Source organism: Micrasema longulum, unplaced genomic scaffold (genome assembly GCF_059751315.1).
Source record: "Micrasema longulum isolate JH-2025_06_02 unplaced genomic scaffold, ASM5975131v1 h1tg000930l, whole genome shotgun sequence".
Taxonomy (NCBI): Eukaryota; Metazoa; Arthropoda; class Insecta; order Trichoptera; family Brachycentridae; genus Micrasema; species Micrasema longulum.
Window position 1 is genome coordinate 518,420 of NW_028278121.1, and position 14,175 is coordinate 532,594.

General features: G+C 32.6%; 2 protein-coding genes and 1 long non-coding RNA gene across 3 annotated transcripts; 2 read left to right on the forward strand and 1 right to left on the reverse strand.

Annotated features, from left to right (window-relative positions):
• Positions 1-173: 173 nt before the first annotated feature.
• Positions 174-5,765, reverse strand: LOC148278084 (uncharacterized). Its single transcript, XR_015823287.1, has 2 exons — positions 5,560-5,765; positions 174-3,219 (listed from the first exon to the last, which is right to left on the reverse strand). It is a non-coding gene; the product is annotated as an uncharacterized LOC148278084 (long non-coding RNA).
• A 95-nt stretch (positions 5,766-5,860) lies between these two features.
• On the forward strand, positions 5,861-11,126 carry LOC148278085 (protein NATD1). Its single transcript, XM_088231902.1, has 4 exons — positions 5,861-6,012; positions 6,138-6,291; positions 9,015-9,121; positions 10,822-11,126. Exons 2-4 carry the CDS (start codon positions 6,150-6,152, stop codon positions 10,936-10,938), a joined length of 366 nt encoding a protein of 121 aa, XP_088088028.1. The 5' UTR covers positions 5,861-6,012; positions 6,138-6,149; the 3' UTR covers positions 10,939-11,126.
• Positions 11,127-12,865: 1,739 nt separating this feature from the next.
• Positions 12,866-14,131, forward strand: LOC148278086 (uncharacterized). The gene is made up of 2 exons (XM_088231905.1): positions 12,866-12,984; positions 13,196-14,131. Exon 2 carries the CDS (start codon positions 13,199-13,201, stop codon positions 13,859-13,861), a length of 663 nt encoding a protein of 220 aa, XP_088088031.1. The 5' UTR covers positions 12,866-12,984; positions 13,196-13,198; the 3' UTR covers positions 13,862-14,131.
• The last annotated feature ends 44 nt before the right edge of the window (positions 14,132-14,175 follow it).

Genomic DNA, 14,175 nt, shown 5'->3' on the forward strand with positions numbered 1-14,175 from the left:
TGAAATTATGTGCGAAAGTTGATGAACTGAGATATTAAATCAGTTGTGCCAACAGTTCAAATTCTCCTGCTAAATATATATTTTGCAGTTTAAAATTTTATATTTTCAAAACTCATATCTTATTTTGTTCCAAAACAATTTTCAACCGAGTTTACTCGTGTTTTTAACTAAAAGTTTCAAATGTATTAATAAATTTATTGTGTTTTTAAAGATTTATATTCTGTGTTATATTGATGTTTTTTATAATAAAATTTATTTTCTATTTGCTTTAGAAATAGTTATGTCCAAAAGTGTTGGCCATGCATGAAATAATAAATAACAAAATCAAATGGTTGGCATTTCTCAACACTATTAACAATCTTGACATTTTGCCTTTTTGGAAATGAGTTGTTTATTATATTAACAATATGGCAATTGGTTATTTATAGTTATTGGAATTTTTTATGTACTTCGTGTATTTTGTAAATACACAAAAATAAATAGCTTTTACTTCACTTGAATATTTAAAAAATATTTTTTTAGGTATTAAGTTAATAGAATTTCAGTGAAGAATAAACCTTTATTTTTACATAGACAGAACTTATATTGGTATATCCCTTTACCTCAATTGATTAAATTTTATGTAGATATAAAAACTGTATTTTTTGTCTAAATTTTCTTAGCAATTACATACATCTGTTATTTATTAGTAGATAATATATATAATCACTTTTTTTAAACATGTGTGTTTTCCAACATCTACTGAACTGCCATTACATACAATCTAGCTGCCTAATTAAATTGATATAATATTATTGTTAAATTACCTTCCTCAATTTTCATTGATAAATATAACATTGTGTTTTTATTACTAGTGTAGAGAAGACTTAACATTTGTACTTTATAATTGAGTAGATCTCAAATTATATTGCCAGTGTACTTATTTCCATAAATATATTATTATTATTTTATTTATAATAATTATATTATTATTGTCTTAAGAAATTAAAAATAAATTTATTATTTCTCAAAAGTTATTTTATTATCTACAGAAACAGATTTTGTTCTCAAAAAGCAGAAACAAGAAAGTTTTAATTTCGATAATTAACATTAATTAAGTTAATGTTTGTTCTTACAGATTTTAAAGTTGCTTTATTTGTGTGTAGATAGCGCTTTTACATATTATAAAAATGGGTGAAAGTATATCCCATGTAAAATTTGGAATATGCATATACAATTGCTGACTCAATACTTATTTGACAAGGTAAGAATTCAAAGGAAGTGGGCTCAGATAAAGAGTTTAGAAGTGGAAAGGAAGAGGATCGAGGAAAAAAGGTATAATGGAAAAATGTGTGGAAGGTGCATTTTTCGCTTGAAGAGGTAATTGATTTCAGAGTCTAGCTCCTTGAACACAAAAATAATTACTGAAGAATAATCTGGTTTAGCAGGAGATAGAAAGTGTTTTCTCCTGAAAGGAGAGAAGCAAAAGAAAATTATCAGAAAGATACCTAAATGAAAATTTACCGTAGGTGAGAGATATTAAAGATATTTTAGCTGATTAAAGCAAAGCCACTTTAATTCCATGCCATTAGGTGAAATAATGCTAATGCTTTTTTTTTCTGTATCTCTCTGATACGAGTGGTTCCCAAACTTATTATACCCACCGAACCTTTCTGTGGGTTAAACGGGTTGTGGTCCCATGGCTAGTATAGCGGAAAGGTCCGACATTCGAGTCCCACTCTACCACAACTTAATTCCCATTTTCTAATAGTGAGCTATTTACGGCTCGTTGAAAATGGCCCCAAAATTTAAACGTTTGGGTAAATCATAAAAAAGTAAATATTGCTTTTTTTATTTAAAAAAATCCCCTAACCAGGAACCCCAAATGAAATTACTCTGCAACTGAATTATAGCAATACAAATTTCGCTCTGAGGTTCTGAATGGCGATTTTGTTACCAGAATTGGTGTTTTCCTTGTTCAAAGATTGGTTTCAGCTCCTTTTGTGGAAAATTCAAAAAATTCCTCCTGTATTTGTATGGATTCATTTGAGCTTATGGGTCAATCTTAAAATTTTTAGAGGTCAAAAGTGTTGACAATAAGCAAGCCAATCTTTATCTTGTTCTAACTAAAGTTTCTAATATAAAAGACAATGTTTTAGTTATTCAATTAGTCGCTCGAAATTATTTACCAAGAAAATTAATAATAAAATAAATTAATAAATAAATAATGAAATGTAGTATATTACAAATTTAATAAAACTTTTATGTAAATTAACTTAAACAAAATATAACTTGGCTTATGAATTGAAGATACAAGAAAATGTTAAATGTGTTCAAAAATACTTATGTAAAATAATATAATTCATCGTCACAACAATAAATAAATAATGATACTGCATTCTCTTCAAAATTAGGAAAAAATTGTTTTATGTACCTACTTCACAATACGCACAAAATATTTTATTTTTTTAAATTCGATTATGACTCTTCAGTGCCATATTTAAAAAAAGTTATTAATTGAATTTTTTATTTATGTACCTACTTTTTTACTCATGACAAGAAATGGCTGGCAATTTATTTATTGATTTTTATTTTTAATTACCATAATATTAAAAATGGGTCACAAATATCAAACACTCCGCAGACCCCCTGACGTTGTCCACGCACCCCCAAATTCATTTTAATTTTATACGGACCCCCTGGAGTCTGTAAAAAATATAAAGAATAACCATCAAGTCAGAAGGACTCATCATGGATTCTGTTTCTATTTCACATATAAAACTATAGTCTTCATACTGCCTGGACACGGAAAGAATAAAGGATTCCTACTGATGGACAGGGTAAAATATTACCTTAAAAAAATGATTTTCAACAAAAACATTTTTTTTAAATTAAGGTATACTATCTTTTACATTTCAATTTGTTTTGGTTTTATTATGTGTAAAATAACTGAAAAATTTTAATAATAATAAATAAATAAAAATATGTTTTCCTGGTGACCTTATAAGTTAATCCAGTATTATTGAAAACAGGTGTTAATTATATATATTACTTAGTTTGGTGGATATATTATATTTAATTGGGAAGAATTAAAAAACCAAGAGCAACTCTACGCCAAATCGCTGGCGTATTGTCTTGAACTCTAGTCTAGCAGTTCCTAAAAGGTGTTTAGCGGAACCCTAGGGTTCCGTGGAAGAGTCACAGGGGTTTCAAGAGTTAGGGCGTATTATAAGTAAAACTCTGAAAAAAACAAAAATTTCACATAAAATAATACGCAATACAGGCTTTTAATCGAAAAAATGTTTTTTTTTAAAGTTGAAGGTTACAACGTGCAAACAGTAAGCTGTCATGGGTCCAAAAAATATACTTTTTGCTATTTTTAAGACCCTTTACTGTTTTCCCGTTTACTTTTTTACTGTCAAGACGGAGATAGATCAATTAGGGCTCGATATTTTTTGACGATTTTTTGTGGTCTGCGTTACCTTATTGGACTGTTTAACTCATTGTGGAATGCAGAATGAAATATTCATATCATTTTTTTAAATGTAGTTACCAGTTCGTTCCAGAAACCCGAGGATATTATGTATGTAAATATATCTACAAAAATACTAATATTTTAGCAAAGCCATGTAAAACATAAAATATTATAAATGCAAAATTTGCAAAAGTTATTGCTAATGAGTAGAGAAATCTAATTTGGTTTGGCTAAGTGAAACAATTAATTTTATCGAAAATCTTAAAAAATGTATGGCAACAATGTCTTATGCACATAATTTATAACAATATACATTCATACTATATATATTTATTTATTAGGTATTTCAAAACTTTTGGTTAATGTATTCATCACTGGGAAATCCCCTGCCTAAAAATACATTTAACAAGTTCTTTTTTACATGAATAAACCAATCTCCGACGCCATTTAAAATAGGTAGAACTGGATAGAATAATGAATCGGGTTGTGGTTCCGTGGCTAGTGTTGGGGACTCACGGATCAAACTTCCGAGGTTCGAAACCCCTCTACCCTTACATGGCCGCCTCCGTGGTGTAGTGGTCAAGACGCATGACTCACACACGGAAGGTTCCGGGTTCGATTCCCGGTGAGAACACAAAAATTAAAAATGTGATTTTTTAAGCCTGGTTGTTCTGTAATGTAATTCACCACTGTAATTGGGCATTCTGGCCTGTTGTGGTACAAAAAAAATTAAATTAAAAAATTAAATGATTTCCATTATCTAATAGTGAGTTATTTACAACTCGTTGATAATGGCTACCAAAAATGAAAATGTTTGGGTAAATTATAAAAACGCTAATATTGCTTTTTAAAAAAATAAAATAATAATTACACCATTTATATTTTAGCAAACGCCTGTAATTTTTTTACAATTTGAATTATAGTATTGTCAAATGTATGTAGTTCGATGAATCTTTACACTACTTTATTATAATGATCGGGAGACTATCCATTGTTCAGTTGATCATTAATCATTATGGATCGCGATAATTTTTGCTCAGCCACATTGGATTTTTATTGGACGCCAAAGATATCTGTAGTCTGTGAAGTAAACACATCCATGGTGAAGAATAATATAATCTGTGGTTGAATCAGTTCTCTCCAGCGTTGCCATTACTTCCGATTTTTCGGTAGATTTTAGGGGAAATCTACCAATCTACCGAATTCTATTGGAATTCTACCGATTTATGTACATTTCCTCGTTTTTTTTTTAAAGAACAAAATTACAATACAAATAAAACAAAAACATGTTAAAATAATTTATTGTTTTTTGCTCACTTAGGTTGCCATCCGTTGATTGTTAAAAAACTCTTTATCTATTGTACATAAGTATAATAATGAATTATATATTAATGAAATGGATTGGTTGTATTAGTGAATGGTGATTCCCGGTTATTTTCAAATATATAATACTGTGGTATGATAAATAATGACCATAGAATTTCATGACATCATTGAAATATTCATATATATCTTTGTTTATCTTATGGAGAGAAATGAAAGGGTCAACTGTCAACTGTGTTAATATAAAAATGATAGAAATGGTTTTTCATTAGTTAAATATCTATTTAAATTTAGCTGAATCACTGTTTTAAGCAATGTTTTCAGTACTTCAACAGTTTACAGTTTTTACATTTAAAGAACTTTAAAATATTAATTATTTCTTTGTTTGGAAATTTTGTTTGACAACAAAGATTCACTGATGATTGTAAAAATGACCAGGACATAGAGAGATAGAGAATACCCATCAATGTCAGGGCCTCTATGCTGCAAGACGCTTCTACCAGCAAAAAAAAACTATTTATACCAACCAGGCTTACATTACACAATACTTGAATTTCCACAGAACGGGTATTAACATACATCATTGAATATATTTTATGGAAATAAATTCAACCGATGTATCTTTGTGCATAAAAAAATGCATTCATAGGTAACTTAGTGTGATTTCATTAATATGTATGCCTTTAACCCTTGAAGAGTTTGTATGGTTACACAAAATACAGTATTGTTGAAATAGAAATTAAAATATCAACATAACCTCAAAGTAATTAAACAAGATTTACCTGAATTCTGGGCCAATTTTGCAAGCTGGAATCAATATATTTTGGTGATTCACATATTGCAGTCCTTCTTGTTTTAAATTGTTAATTTATCAAGCGTTTTAGACTATTTAAAGCAACGGCTTTAAGCGAAACCGTGCTTTGATTTTGAACTGTCAAAATTATTTTTGCCCCTTCCCTTCCTCCACCCCCTTCTGAATCTACTGAAATCTACCGATTTATTTTTCTTAATCTACCTATTTTCGCTTGATCGAGTCTGGCAACTCTGCTCAACTCTCAACCTGTCAATGTTCAACTGTCAACTGTCACTGTCAAACTGGTCAGATTCAACCAGATCAGATATCTGTAGTCTGTGGCACGTCTGTGGATTCAACTTTGAACGAGTGACGACCGAGCCAGGACCGAGCCGCGGTTTTCAACTATCAAAATCAAGAAATTTGGTTCCAAAATCAACTTGTATGTTGATTCCCCGTTTACCATAAAATTAAAGAATCAAAACAGTGTTTGACTTTCAAGGAAGTTCTCCTTATTAAATAAATTAGAGCGTTGTTTTAGACTTTCAAGTGTTTTGTTTATTTTAGATTGAAGTAATTATGAATATAACAAAGATTTCATCTCGTGTATTGGCACAGTCCAAGATGCTTACTAGATCGCAAATTGCTAACTTTTCTTCCTCTTCTCTCAAAGTATCTCACGATGAAAATAAAAGCCAGCTTTTTATTCAAATGAATGAGGGTAAGTAACAAATTTACCAATTATTGGTACATTACTGCTCAAATATATTATATTTTTACGCCACACACAAGTTTAATGTTAGTTAGAACATTTCGGGTATTCAGAATTACCCATCATCAGGTGTATTGTAAATATAAAGCATCATTAAAATGTATTTGTTGAGTCGGCGTTTATTTTGTAGAATTCCTATATTATCTAAGCACTCCATGGAATTACCACAATAATTATCTAAATGTTTATCAATTCACGAATGAGACATCTCAGTAATTTTTTATATTTTTTTATTTGTTAATAGAAAATTAAACTAAGCCAAATTATCTTTGCATATTATATTATCAGGGCTATGGTTTTTTGAAGTTTTGTATTTCTGGAATTACTCAGCATATGACATCTCAAGTTCTCTTCCGCTTCTTCTCGGTCAGTTCTGCCGATTGGTCCATTGACGGTATGTAAACTGGAAATCTTCCACAACTCTCTTATTATTGGTTGATTCATATGAACTAGTGGCGTCGCTCAAATTAGTTTTTATCAAAATATCTTTCAATATTTTTTTCATACATTTTCAAGAAACTTTGGCGTATAATTTAATGCTCTAATTTTACCACGTGTAAGAAAACATTTATTGTATCCAATTTCTCGTAGAGCTGAAGTTCCTAATTGTTTTCACAATACTTAATTATCATGTCGAGTGTATCACACATTATTTAAAAAAATGTTATTAATTTATTCAAAATACTAATATGAATATTTAAATTACAATTTTAATTTGTTGCAGCAGAGAGGAAAAACATTTTTGTGAAGGGAGTATTGGAGTCTAGGCATTTACAGGGATTATGACATGTCATTGGCTGGTTTAAGTGGCCACTTTACACACTGTGTAACATTCACCATTCTGCCTATGTTTGAATATTCACATTTCCTCAACTCTTCTATCTGTTGACTTTTGTGAAGTAAAAGAGCTGAAACCTTTATCATGTGGGTGAGATTTATCCGGCTGTAATGCCTAGACTCCCATATTTCCTTCTCAAAAATGTTTTCCCTCTCTGTTGCAACAAATTTAAATATGAACAACTCCCTACGGAGAAAATCCAGCCAGTCTGCAAGCATTTGGACACACTCAAAATATTGTTGATTTAAATTCGCTTCATTAAGTTACCACCTGCCATTTCACATAATTATTGATTTTTTTCCATTTTTATTATCAATGGTGCGAAGGTTTTCATGGTCACTGTTATCAATTTGTTTATTTTGGATGAAACCGTGTTTTGGATTTGTTCCGACGTTTCGGCTACCATTGCAGGAGCCATCTCCAGGGTAAACTGTTTACAGTTTATCCAAATCCAACACACACGGTTTCACCCAAAAAAGAAACAGATTAATTATTATCAATGTTCACGCAGAGCATGCGTTCAATTATTACTTTCTTAAGTACCTAGACTTGTGTATCACCTTCAGTCTGCTTCATCGCAACATTCATTTGGAAAACCCTGACTAGACAAAACAATTATCCGATTTATTTATTTTTGCTTGAAAAATATAGTAAGTAGACGCAAATCAGTGTTTGATTTTAACATTAAAATCATAAACCATCATCATCATTTTGAATATCCCAAACTTGTGTTCTTACTAATTGTAACAGACGCGGCGGATCACTGCTTCGTCCGTAGCAATCGCGCCCGTCACAAGAACTGTATTTCTATAGGCGCTGGTGTCAAACGCAGAGTGGCCGGGCGTAGGCGGGCCTCGGCCGACGAACGATAAGCTCCGGGGGAGGTATCGTCGCCTAGAGATCCCTTGCGGGGTCGCTAGCGAGTAGCGCTGGCGGCCGCAATCCTGAGTCAGGCAACCGGGTTGTAAGGCCGGTATCTCTCCGTCGGTGGGAACGGCGGGGTGTGTTCCGGGGAAGTATCCAAGGGTCCAAATTATCCGGGGTCCAAAATCCAGTCCAAAGAGTATCCGAGTTCCAAGTCCAGGGGGGTAGCGGTGTTCGAATACAGGTGGCGATGAGGTCCGGTTTGAAGCGAGGTAGGGAGACGAAGTGGAGAGTAAAAAGCCTTAGTAGTGTGACGAGATGACTGACTTTATTTTTTCCCCGGCGGGGCTATATATACAACATTTTTTGCCGTGCGGCGGCGGGCTAGGCCAATAGCGGGCGGTCCTAGGTTGACCAATCACGCGGCGAGAGAGATAGCGAGCACATTTGCCGGCTCTATCGGTCTCTCTCGCGCCACGTATAAGGTCCCCACCCTCCCGCTACCCGGCCGCAGTTCCCCGCCGACCGCGCGGCGATCAACACTCATACAGAACAACATAAAAACACATTATGGGCATACAAATATTTTCATGAATTCTAATCTATATGTGGGCTTCAGTATGGCGATGACCACCCCCGAAAGTGACAAATACTAGTCTTTATTGAGGAGATGGTACATCGCTTACACATACTGAAGCCCCCTATGCTACATTAAAGCCCCAGGAAGGGCCGCCAAGTTGGTGCATGTGCTTTTACGTCGGCAACACTAATGTTAAACTTATGTGTGGTGTTAAAATACAAAGTGTTTTATTTATAACATATTAAAAGTGTTATTCCATAAGGTAAATGCTGAAACAAAAAATAGTATAGCATTACTGCTTGTTTTAACTACTAACTGTAATCACTCTTATGGAATCAAATTTTACAATGAAGTAGATGAAATAAAGTTATTTTAATAATTGTATTGCAGATTATGCAACAATTGATTACCACGTTAATGGAAAAAAAATAATCTTTCTACATACCGAAGTTCCAGAAGTTTTCCGAGGGAAAGGAGTGGGAAAAATTTTGGCCAAGGTGAGAAAACAAACGAACTATATAAATATGGACAAAGGAAATATAATTAATATTTAAAGCATTGACTTTGTGGTCAAACATTTTACTAAATGTTATGAAATATTTCTATATATACTAACCACTTACCGACTTTTCTATGCCTACCGGTTTCGACATGGTTTCATGACTCTAATGAAGGTACCTGAGTTTAAATCTTATATACAAATGATAAAGGATTATAAGTAAATAATTAGGAAATGTTTCACATTAGGAAGGCTTTCAAAAATAATGTCCCTCTAAAATTTAATGAGTGTCTCCTGCACGACATCATAGAGGGAATGGCTGAGGGGACAAATTATAGAGGGCGCCCTCGACGGAAATATTTAGAGCAAGTGTGCCAAGATTTTAACTGCGCCTCTTATGTCGAGCTGAAGAGGGCTGCATAAAATAGAAACCAATGGAGGACGAGATGCAGGACTTTGCAGCAAACCAATTCCCAGGATTGAGACTGCGAAGAAGAATCAATAATCAAACAACCTTTCAATGTAGCCAACCTTATGATGTTCCATTGTAATGGTCACCCTATACCTATTAAACTCACGCTCTTCTCTCTATTTTTAACTGTTAATCCCACAAAATCTATAAACTAATCAGTGCATGTAAAGGTTGCCTACTAAACATGTGTGGTTTCAAATCGGCGTGTTGGTTTAATTGGTGTCCTGACGAAGAGACCGGTACATCTCAAAACCGGTAGACATAGAAAAGTCGGTAAGTGGTTACATGCAAATATTTAATAACTTACAAATATTTGCATGTACATTTGCTATTTCATTATTAACAATTGTTGAGGGCAATGTTGTATTTGCTAAATATAAATGCAACTATTAACCCTTGGTACCATAAGTGAGATAGCTCACGCATCGCATGTAACATAAACAGCTTGCCCACCACATACTGCACACCGCATGGACTTAAATTTCCTTGACGGTGCCCATATACAAGAAAAAATTCTCATTGCCAAGCTAGAAAATCTGCCTGAGGGAGCTCTCTGTAATCTGATAGCCCTGTCATCTTTGTGCTGAAAGACGGTAATCCAGAAGCACATAGTACGTACTTGATTAGATTGAGGAAAAGAGGATGTGAATTCTTCACTGACTGGGATTTAATTGATTGGACATTATCAATTCTCCGAGACGATTATAAAGTTTTTTAAAAGCCTTAAATTCCTTTGGAAGCCACCAGATCTGACAGAACCAATAATAGGGCCTCATATGTTAGCGATACCCTGCATTCGAAATTCATAGAGAGGGAGAAAGAGATAAGACCACAGGATGTTCAAAAGATTTATTAGGATAAACATAAACACTTGCATGGTAATATCTAGAAAATGTTTTACCGCCTAAAATAAATAAAGACTTCATTCTAATTTTTATTCCGCGCGATACCCTCTAATAAACTTATCCCTATTAACAGTACTTTTAATAGAATGCATTCTTCTCCAGTATTTTTCTTTCCTAAAAGCGTCCTAAAAGCGTCCCAAAATCTGTTAAATTTATCTGACATTTAAACAGTTAAGTACATAAACATGCCGGTGGCTGCAGCCATTTTTGATTGCTAAACAAATTCATAAATAGGTACATTTCAATACGCTGTAAACATTTTTGGGTTGGAAAATTTCTTTTGGATTTGTTGATGTTTTTAACCTATAATTTAATTTTCAGGAAGCATTTACATTTGCGACTGATAAAAACTTTCTTGTTACGATAAAGTGCGACTATCTTCAACATTACCTGGATACGAATAAAAATATGTTTCCGAATCTCAAAATAGAACTCTAAGATTCTTAGAAACAACGATTAAAGAACTTAGACTGCCCCCATACTCATGTAAATACATTATATATTAGTTTACTTGTAAAAGCATAATGCATATTTAGTTGTTGAATAATTATGTAAATATTTTTTATATCTTAAATAAAGTATTGATATGTTTTTTTACATGAATAAATAATGTAATTTATCAATAATTTTTGATTTTATTTAATCAAATTTGCAAGAGATGAAGAGGAAGCGACTTCTGTATGCAAAGACAGAGTGATGTGGTGTTTTGTCCTCTCTGACTCCCCCTACAGAGAAACAATCTGATGGTTTGTTGTTGTTGTATTTTAAATATTGGGAATTAATAAAACATGTTTATTTTGGGTGGTATAATAGTTGATTCTTTATTTGAGATACATAACTTATTATATTATGTATGTACATTTATTGTTTTCATTTACAGTATCTAGGTAATATTTCGTTCATTCATTATTCCTTTTCCGTACATAATGGTGGATAGGGCACTGCATTGGTCACTAACTGCAGCATATAAGGATTATTTTTGTTGCATGAAGGTAAGATGATCAGTCTTACACTCGTGTCAGTCTAGGGATTATGAAATCTTCTAATGTAAAAACACCTTTTTAAATCAATATTTCATGTTCACCAAGTCGTGAATCGAACCCGAGACCCCTTGCATGGTAGGCAAATGGGGTGACCACTTGACCATGAGTCTGACAAATGTAATTATACTAGTCAGTATTATTCAGCAGAATATCTCCGCTGTTTCAACCATTTTTTTTTTTGTTGTTAACACAAATATACTATTTAATATGAATATAAACTACATAATATTATATTACAATAAGTCTGTTAAATACTGTTTTTTATTTATTTTGGCAGCCATTTCAGAAATTATTTTTACACATTCCCACTAATTATTTGGGTCTCAAATAAGTTCTCGCTGTTTTTCGTTCGACTTGTCTCGGCTTCAATTCGCACGGCATACGATTTCTTTGTTTGAAATTCGACATTTTTAATGCCATGAAAAAAGATGTTGTTTACACTTCAGCGAAGTAACACACACTGTCATTTTAAGTCTAATGGTAGAGCTTCACGATGAAGTTGGCTTTAGTATTGCCCGATGTGAAAAGGCTAAGATAACACCATCTGTCGGGGAACCGCGAGAAATTATTTAAGTCTCTATTAGATAGATATTTTTGCTATCATGCAAATCTTAACTTAATAAAATATGCAGATATTATTAAAAGAGGACTTAAAAGTAGGCAAAAAAAGAATCAAAATAAGGAAAATCAATTTTGCAATAAACAATTTATCAATAATTTTTTAATTAATTATACTCAAATGTTGTAATCGTCTTTTCTTCAACTACTTTCTAAAAATATGAATTACTAAACTAAGTACATTATTATTTGTGCTTATATTCATTTTTGAAATCTCGAAATAATAAAATATTTGTTTAGTGCCAATGTATTTGATAAAAATAATATTTTAGCGCTATTAGAGATTAGTTAGCCAAATTACAGTAGCGAATTACAGCACAGATCTTCCTGACTCGAGAAAAATAGTTCACTGGAAATTAAATCCGTAGAGTAAGAAACAAGTCGTCGTCAACGGGAAAATACCTCTTATGTGGTCGATTTTACGAAAATGAGTTAAATATGACATTGCGTAGAGTTTCAACTGTTCTACCGATTGGAAAAACCTCCCATGCGTAGATAATACTGTTACTTAATTCAAAACCTTTATTTGTATCTCTTATGTGGTCTTTGAAAAAAAATCGTTTTCAAATACCTCCCATGTATTCCATGTATACATAGGAGCTTTTGATTTAGCAAACTTCTATGAATATTAGCATAGTGCGCGTTTTGAAAAAAACACATAGGAGATGTTTCATTGTTTCTTCCCGCTCATTCCTGCCTTTGGCGCCTTTTTTTGACAGTGTTGACAGATTGATTTACTCTAACCTAAAAACGTTTTAAAGCATATTAGTGGTGCATTACAAACAACATAGAATACTATAGGAAAGAACTGATAATACTTTATGTAAGTACTATTATTTATTACGTAAATTATGAGGTTTTTTGTTTTCTTTACTACTCACATAGTATTGAGGTTATGTTGTTTAGTTTAAATAATGCGGAATATTATGCATTTAACTTTTCGGCAAGTTCATTCGAACCAAAGCTTTTAAAAATTGCTAATGCCTAATACTATTTGTTCAAAAACCAAATTTGATGGTGTAAACTTTTCTCAGATAATGACAAGTCGAGGAAGACGTATGATTGAAATGGTGAACGAGGAGAATAATAAAGCAACAAAAAATGCAACAGAAGTAGAAAATAATATTGGCGAGCATTCAACACTTCAGATGACATTATCATCTGAGGAATATTTTTCTTACATCCCGGATGAGTCCTTGAAGAAAATAATTTCAGAAGTATTACCATCCACCAATGATTACGAATCGCAGATTGTAAAGCGGACTGATGATGGTGTTTTTATCAATTTTATGAATATTGAAAATGAAATGGAAATTCAATTTTTGGATCAAGCAGAAGGGACCACAACTACAACTACAATTCAAGCAAGTTCTAATTTATCAGTAGATAAAACAGTGCACACTGAGGACCCTGTTATTAATCATGAAGTGGAGATTCAATTCTTAGACCAACAAGCAGGGATTGCAACTCGAGAAAGTTCTGATTTATTAATAGACAAAACATTGCGTGATAGAAAAGAAACTGGAAGACTTCTTCGAGCATCAGGAAGTCCATACGTGGGATATCGTAAAGTTAATCAAAAGGTGGTTAATGATTCGAAAAAACCAGCAAGACTTATGAAGAGTCGCTGTGGGCATAATTTGTTAGTAAAAAAAACTTTCTTTCGAAAAGAGGTCTTTCATGTGTGCCCAGATAACTGACTGCATTCGTCAAGGTCTGTTTAAACAATTTTGGGAATTAAAGACTTGGGCTGAAAAAAAGGTGTTTATCAGAGGATTTGTGCACACACGATCTATAAGAAAAAGACGAAATAAAAATGTGATTGAATCTAAAGTTTCACAAAAAGAACGAGGCCATGATATTTTATTACCAAAAGATGGGGGTGAAATGGTAAAGGTCTGTAGGAGGTTTTTATTGAATACCTTGTGCTTGGGAGAAGATACGTTCAAAAGATGGAATAAAAAAGAAAATATTATTGAACATGATTCAGCTGAACATAATACAACTGCACAAT

Coding starts and splice junctions, on each gene's coding strand:
- LOC148278086 (XM_088231905.1), top strand. CDS start 13,199: ATGACAAGTCGAGGAAGACGTATGATTGAAATGGTGAACGAGGAGAAT.
- LOC148278085 (XM_088231902.1), top strand. CDS start 6,150: ATGAATATAACAAAGATTTCATCTCGTGTATTGGCACAGTCCAAGATG. Junction 6,292..9,014: donor TTTTATTCAAATGAATGAGG/GTAAGTAACAAA, acceptor ATTGTATTGCAG/ATTATGCAACAATTGATTAC. Junction 9,122..10,821: donor TGGGAAAAATTTTGGCCAAG/GTGAGAAAACAA, acceptor TTTAATTTTCAG/GAAGCATTTACATTTGCGAC.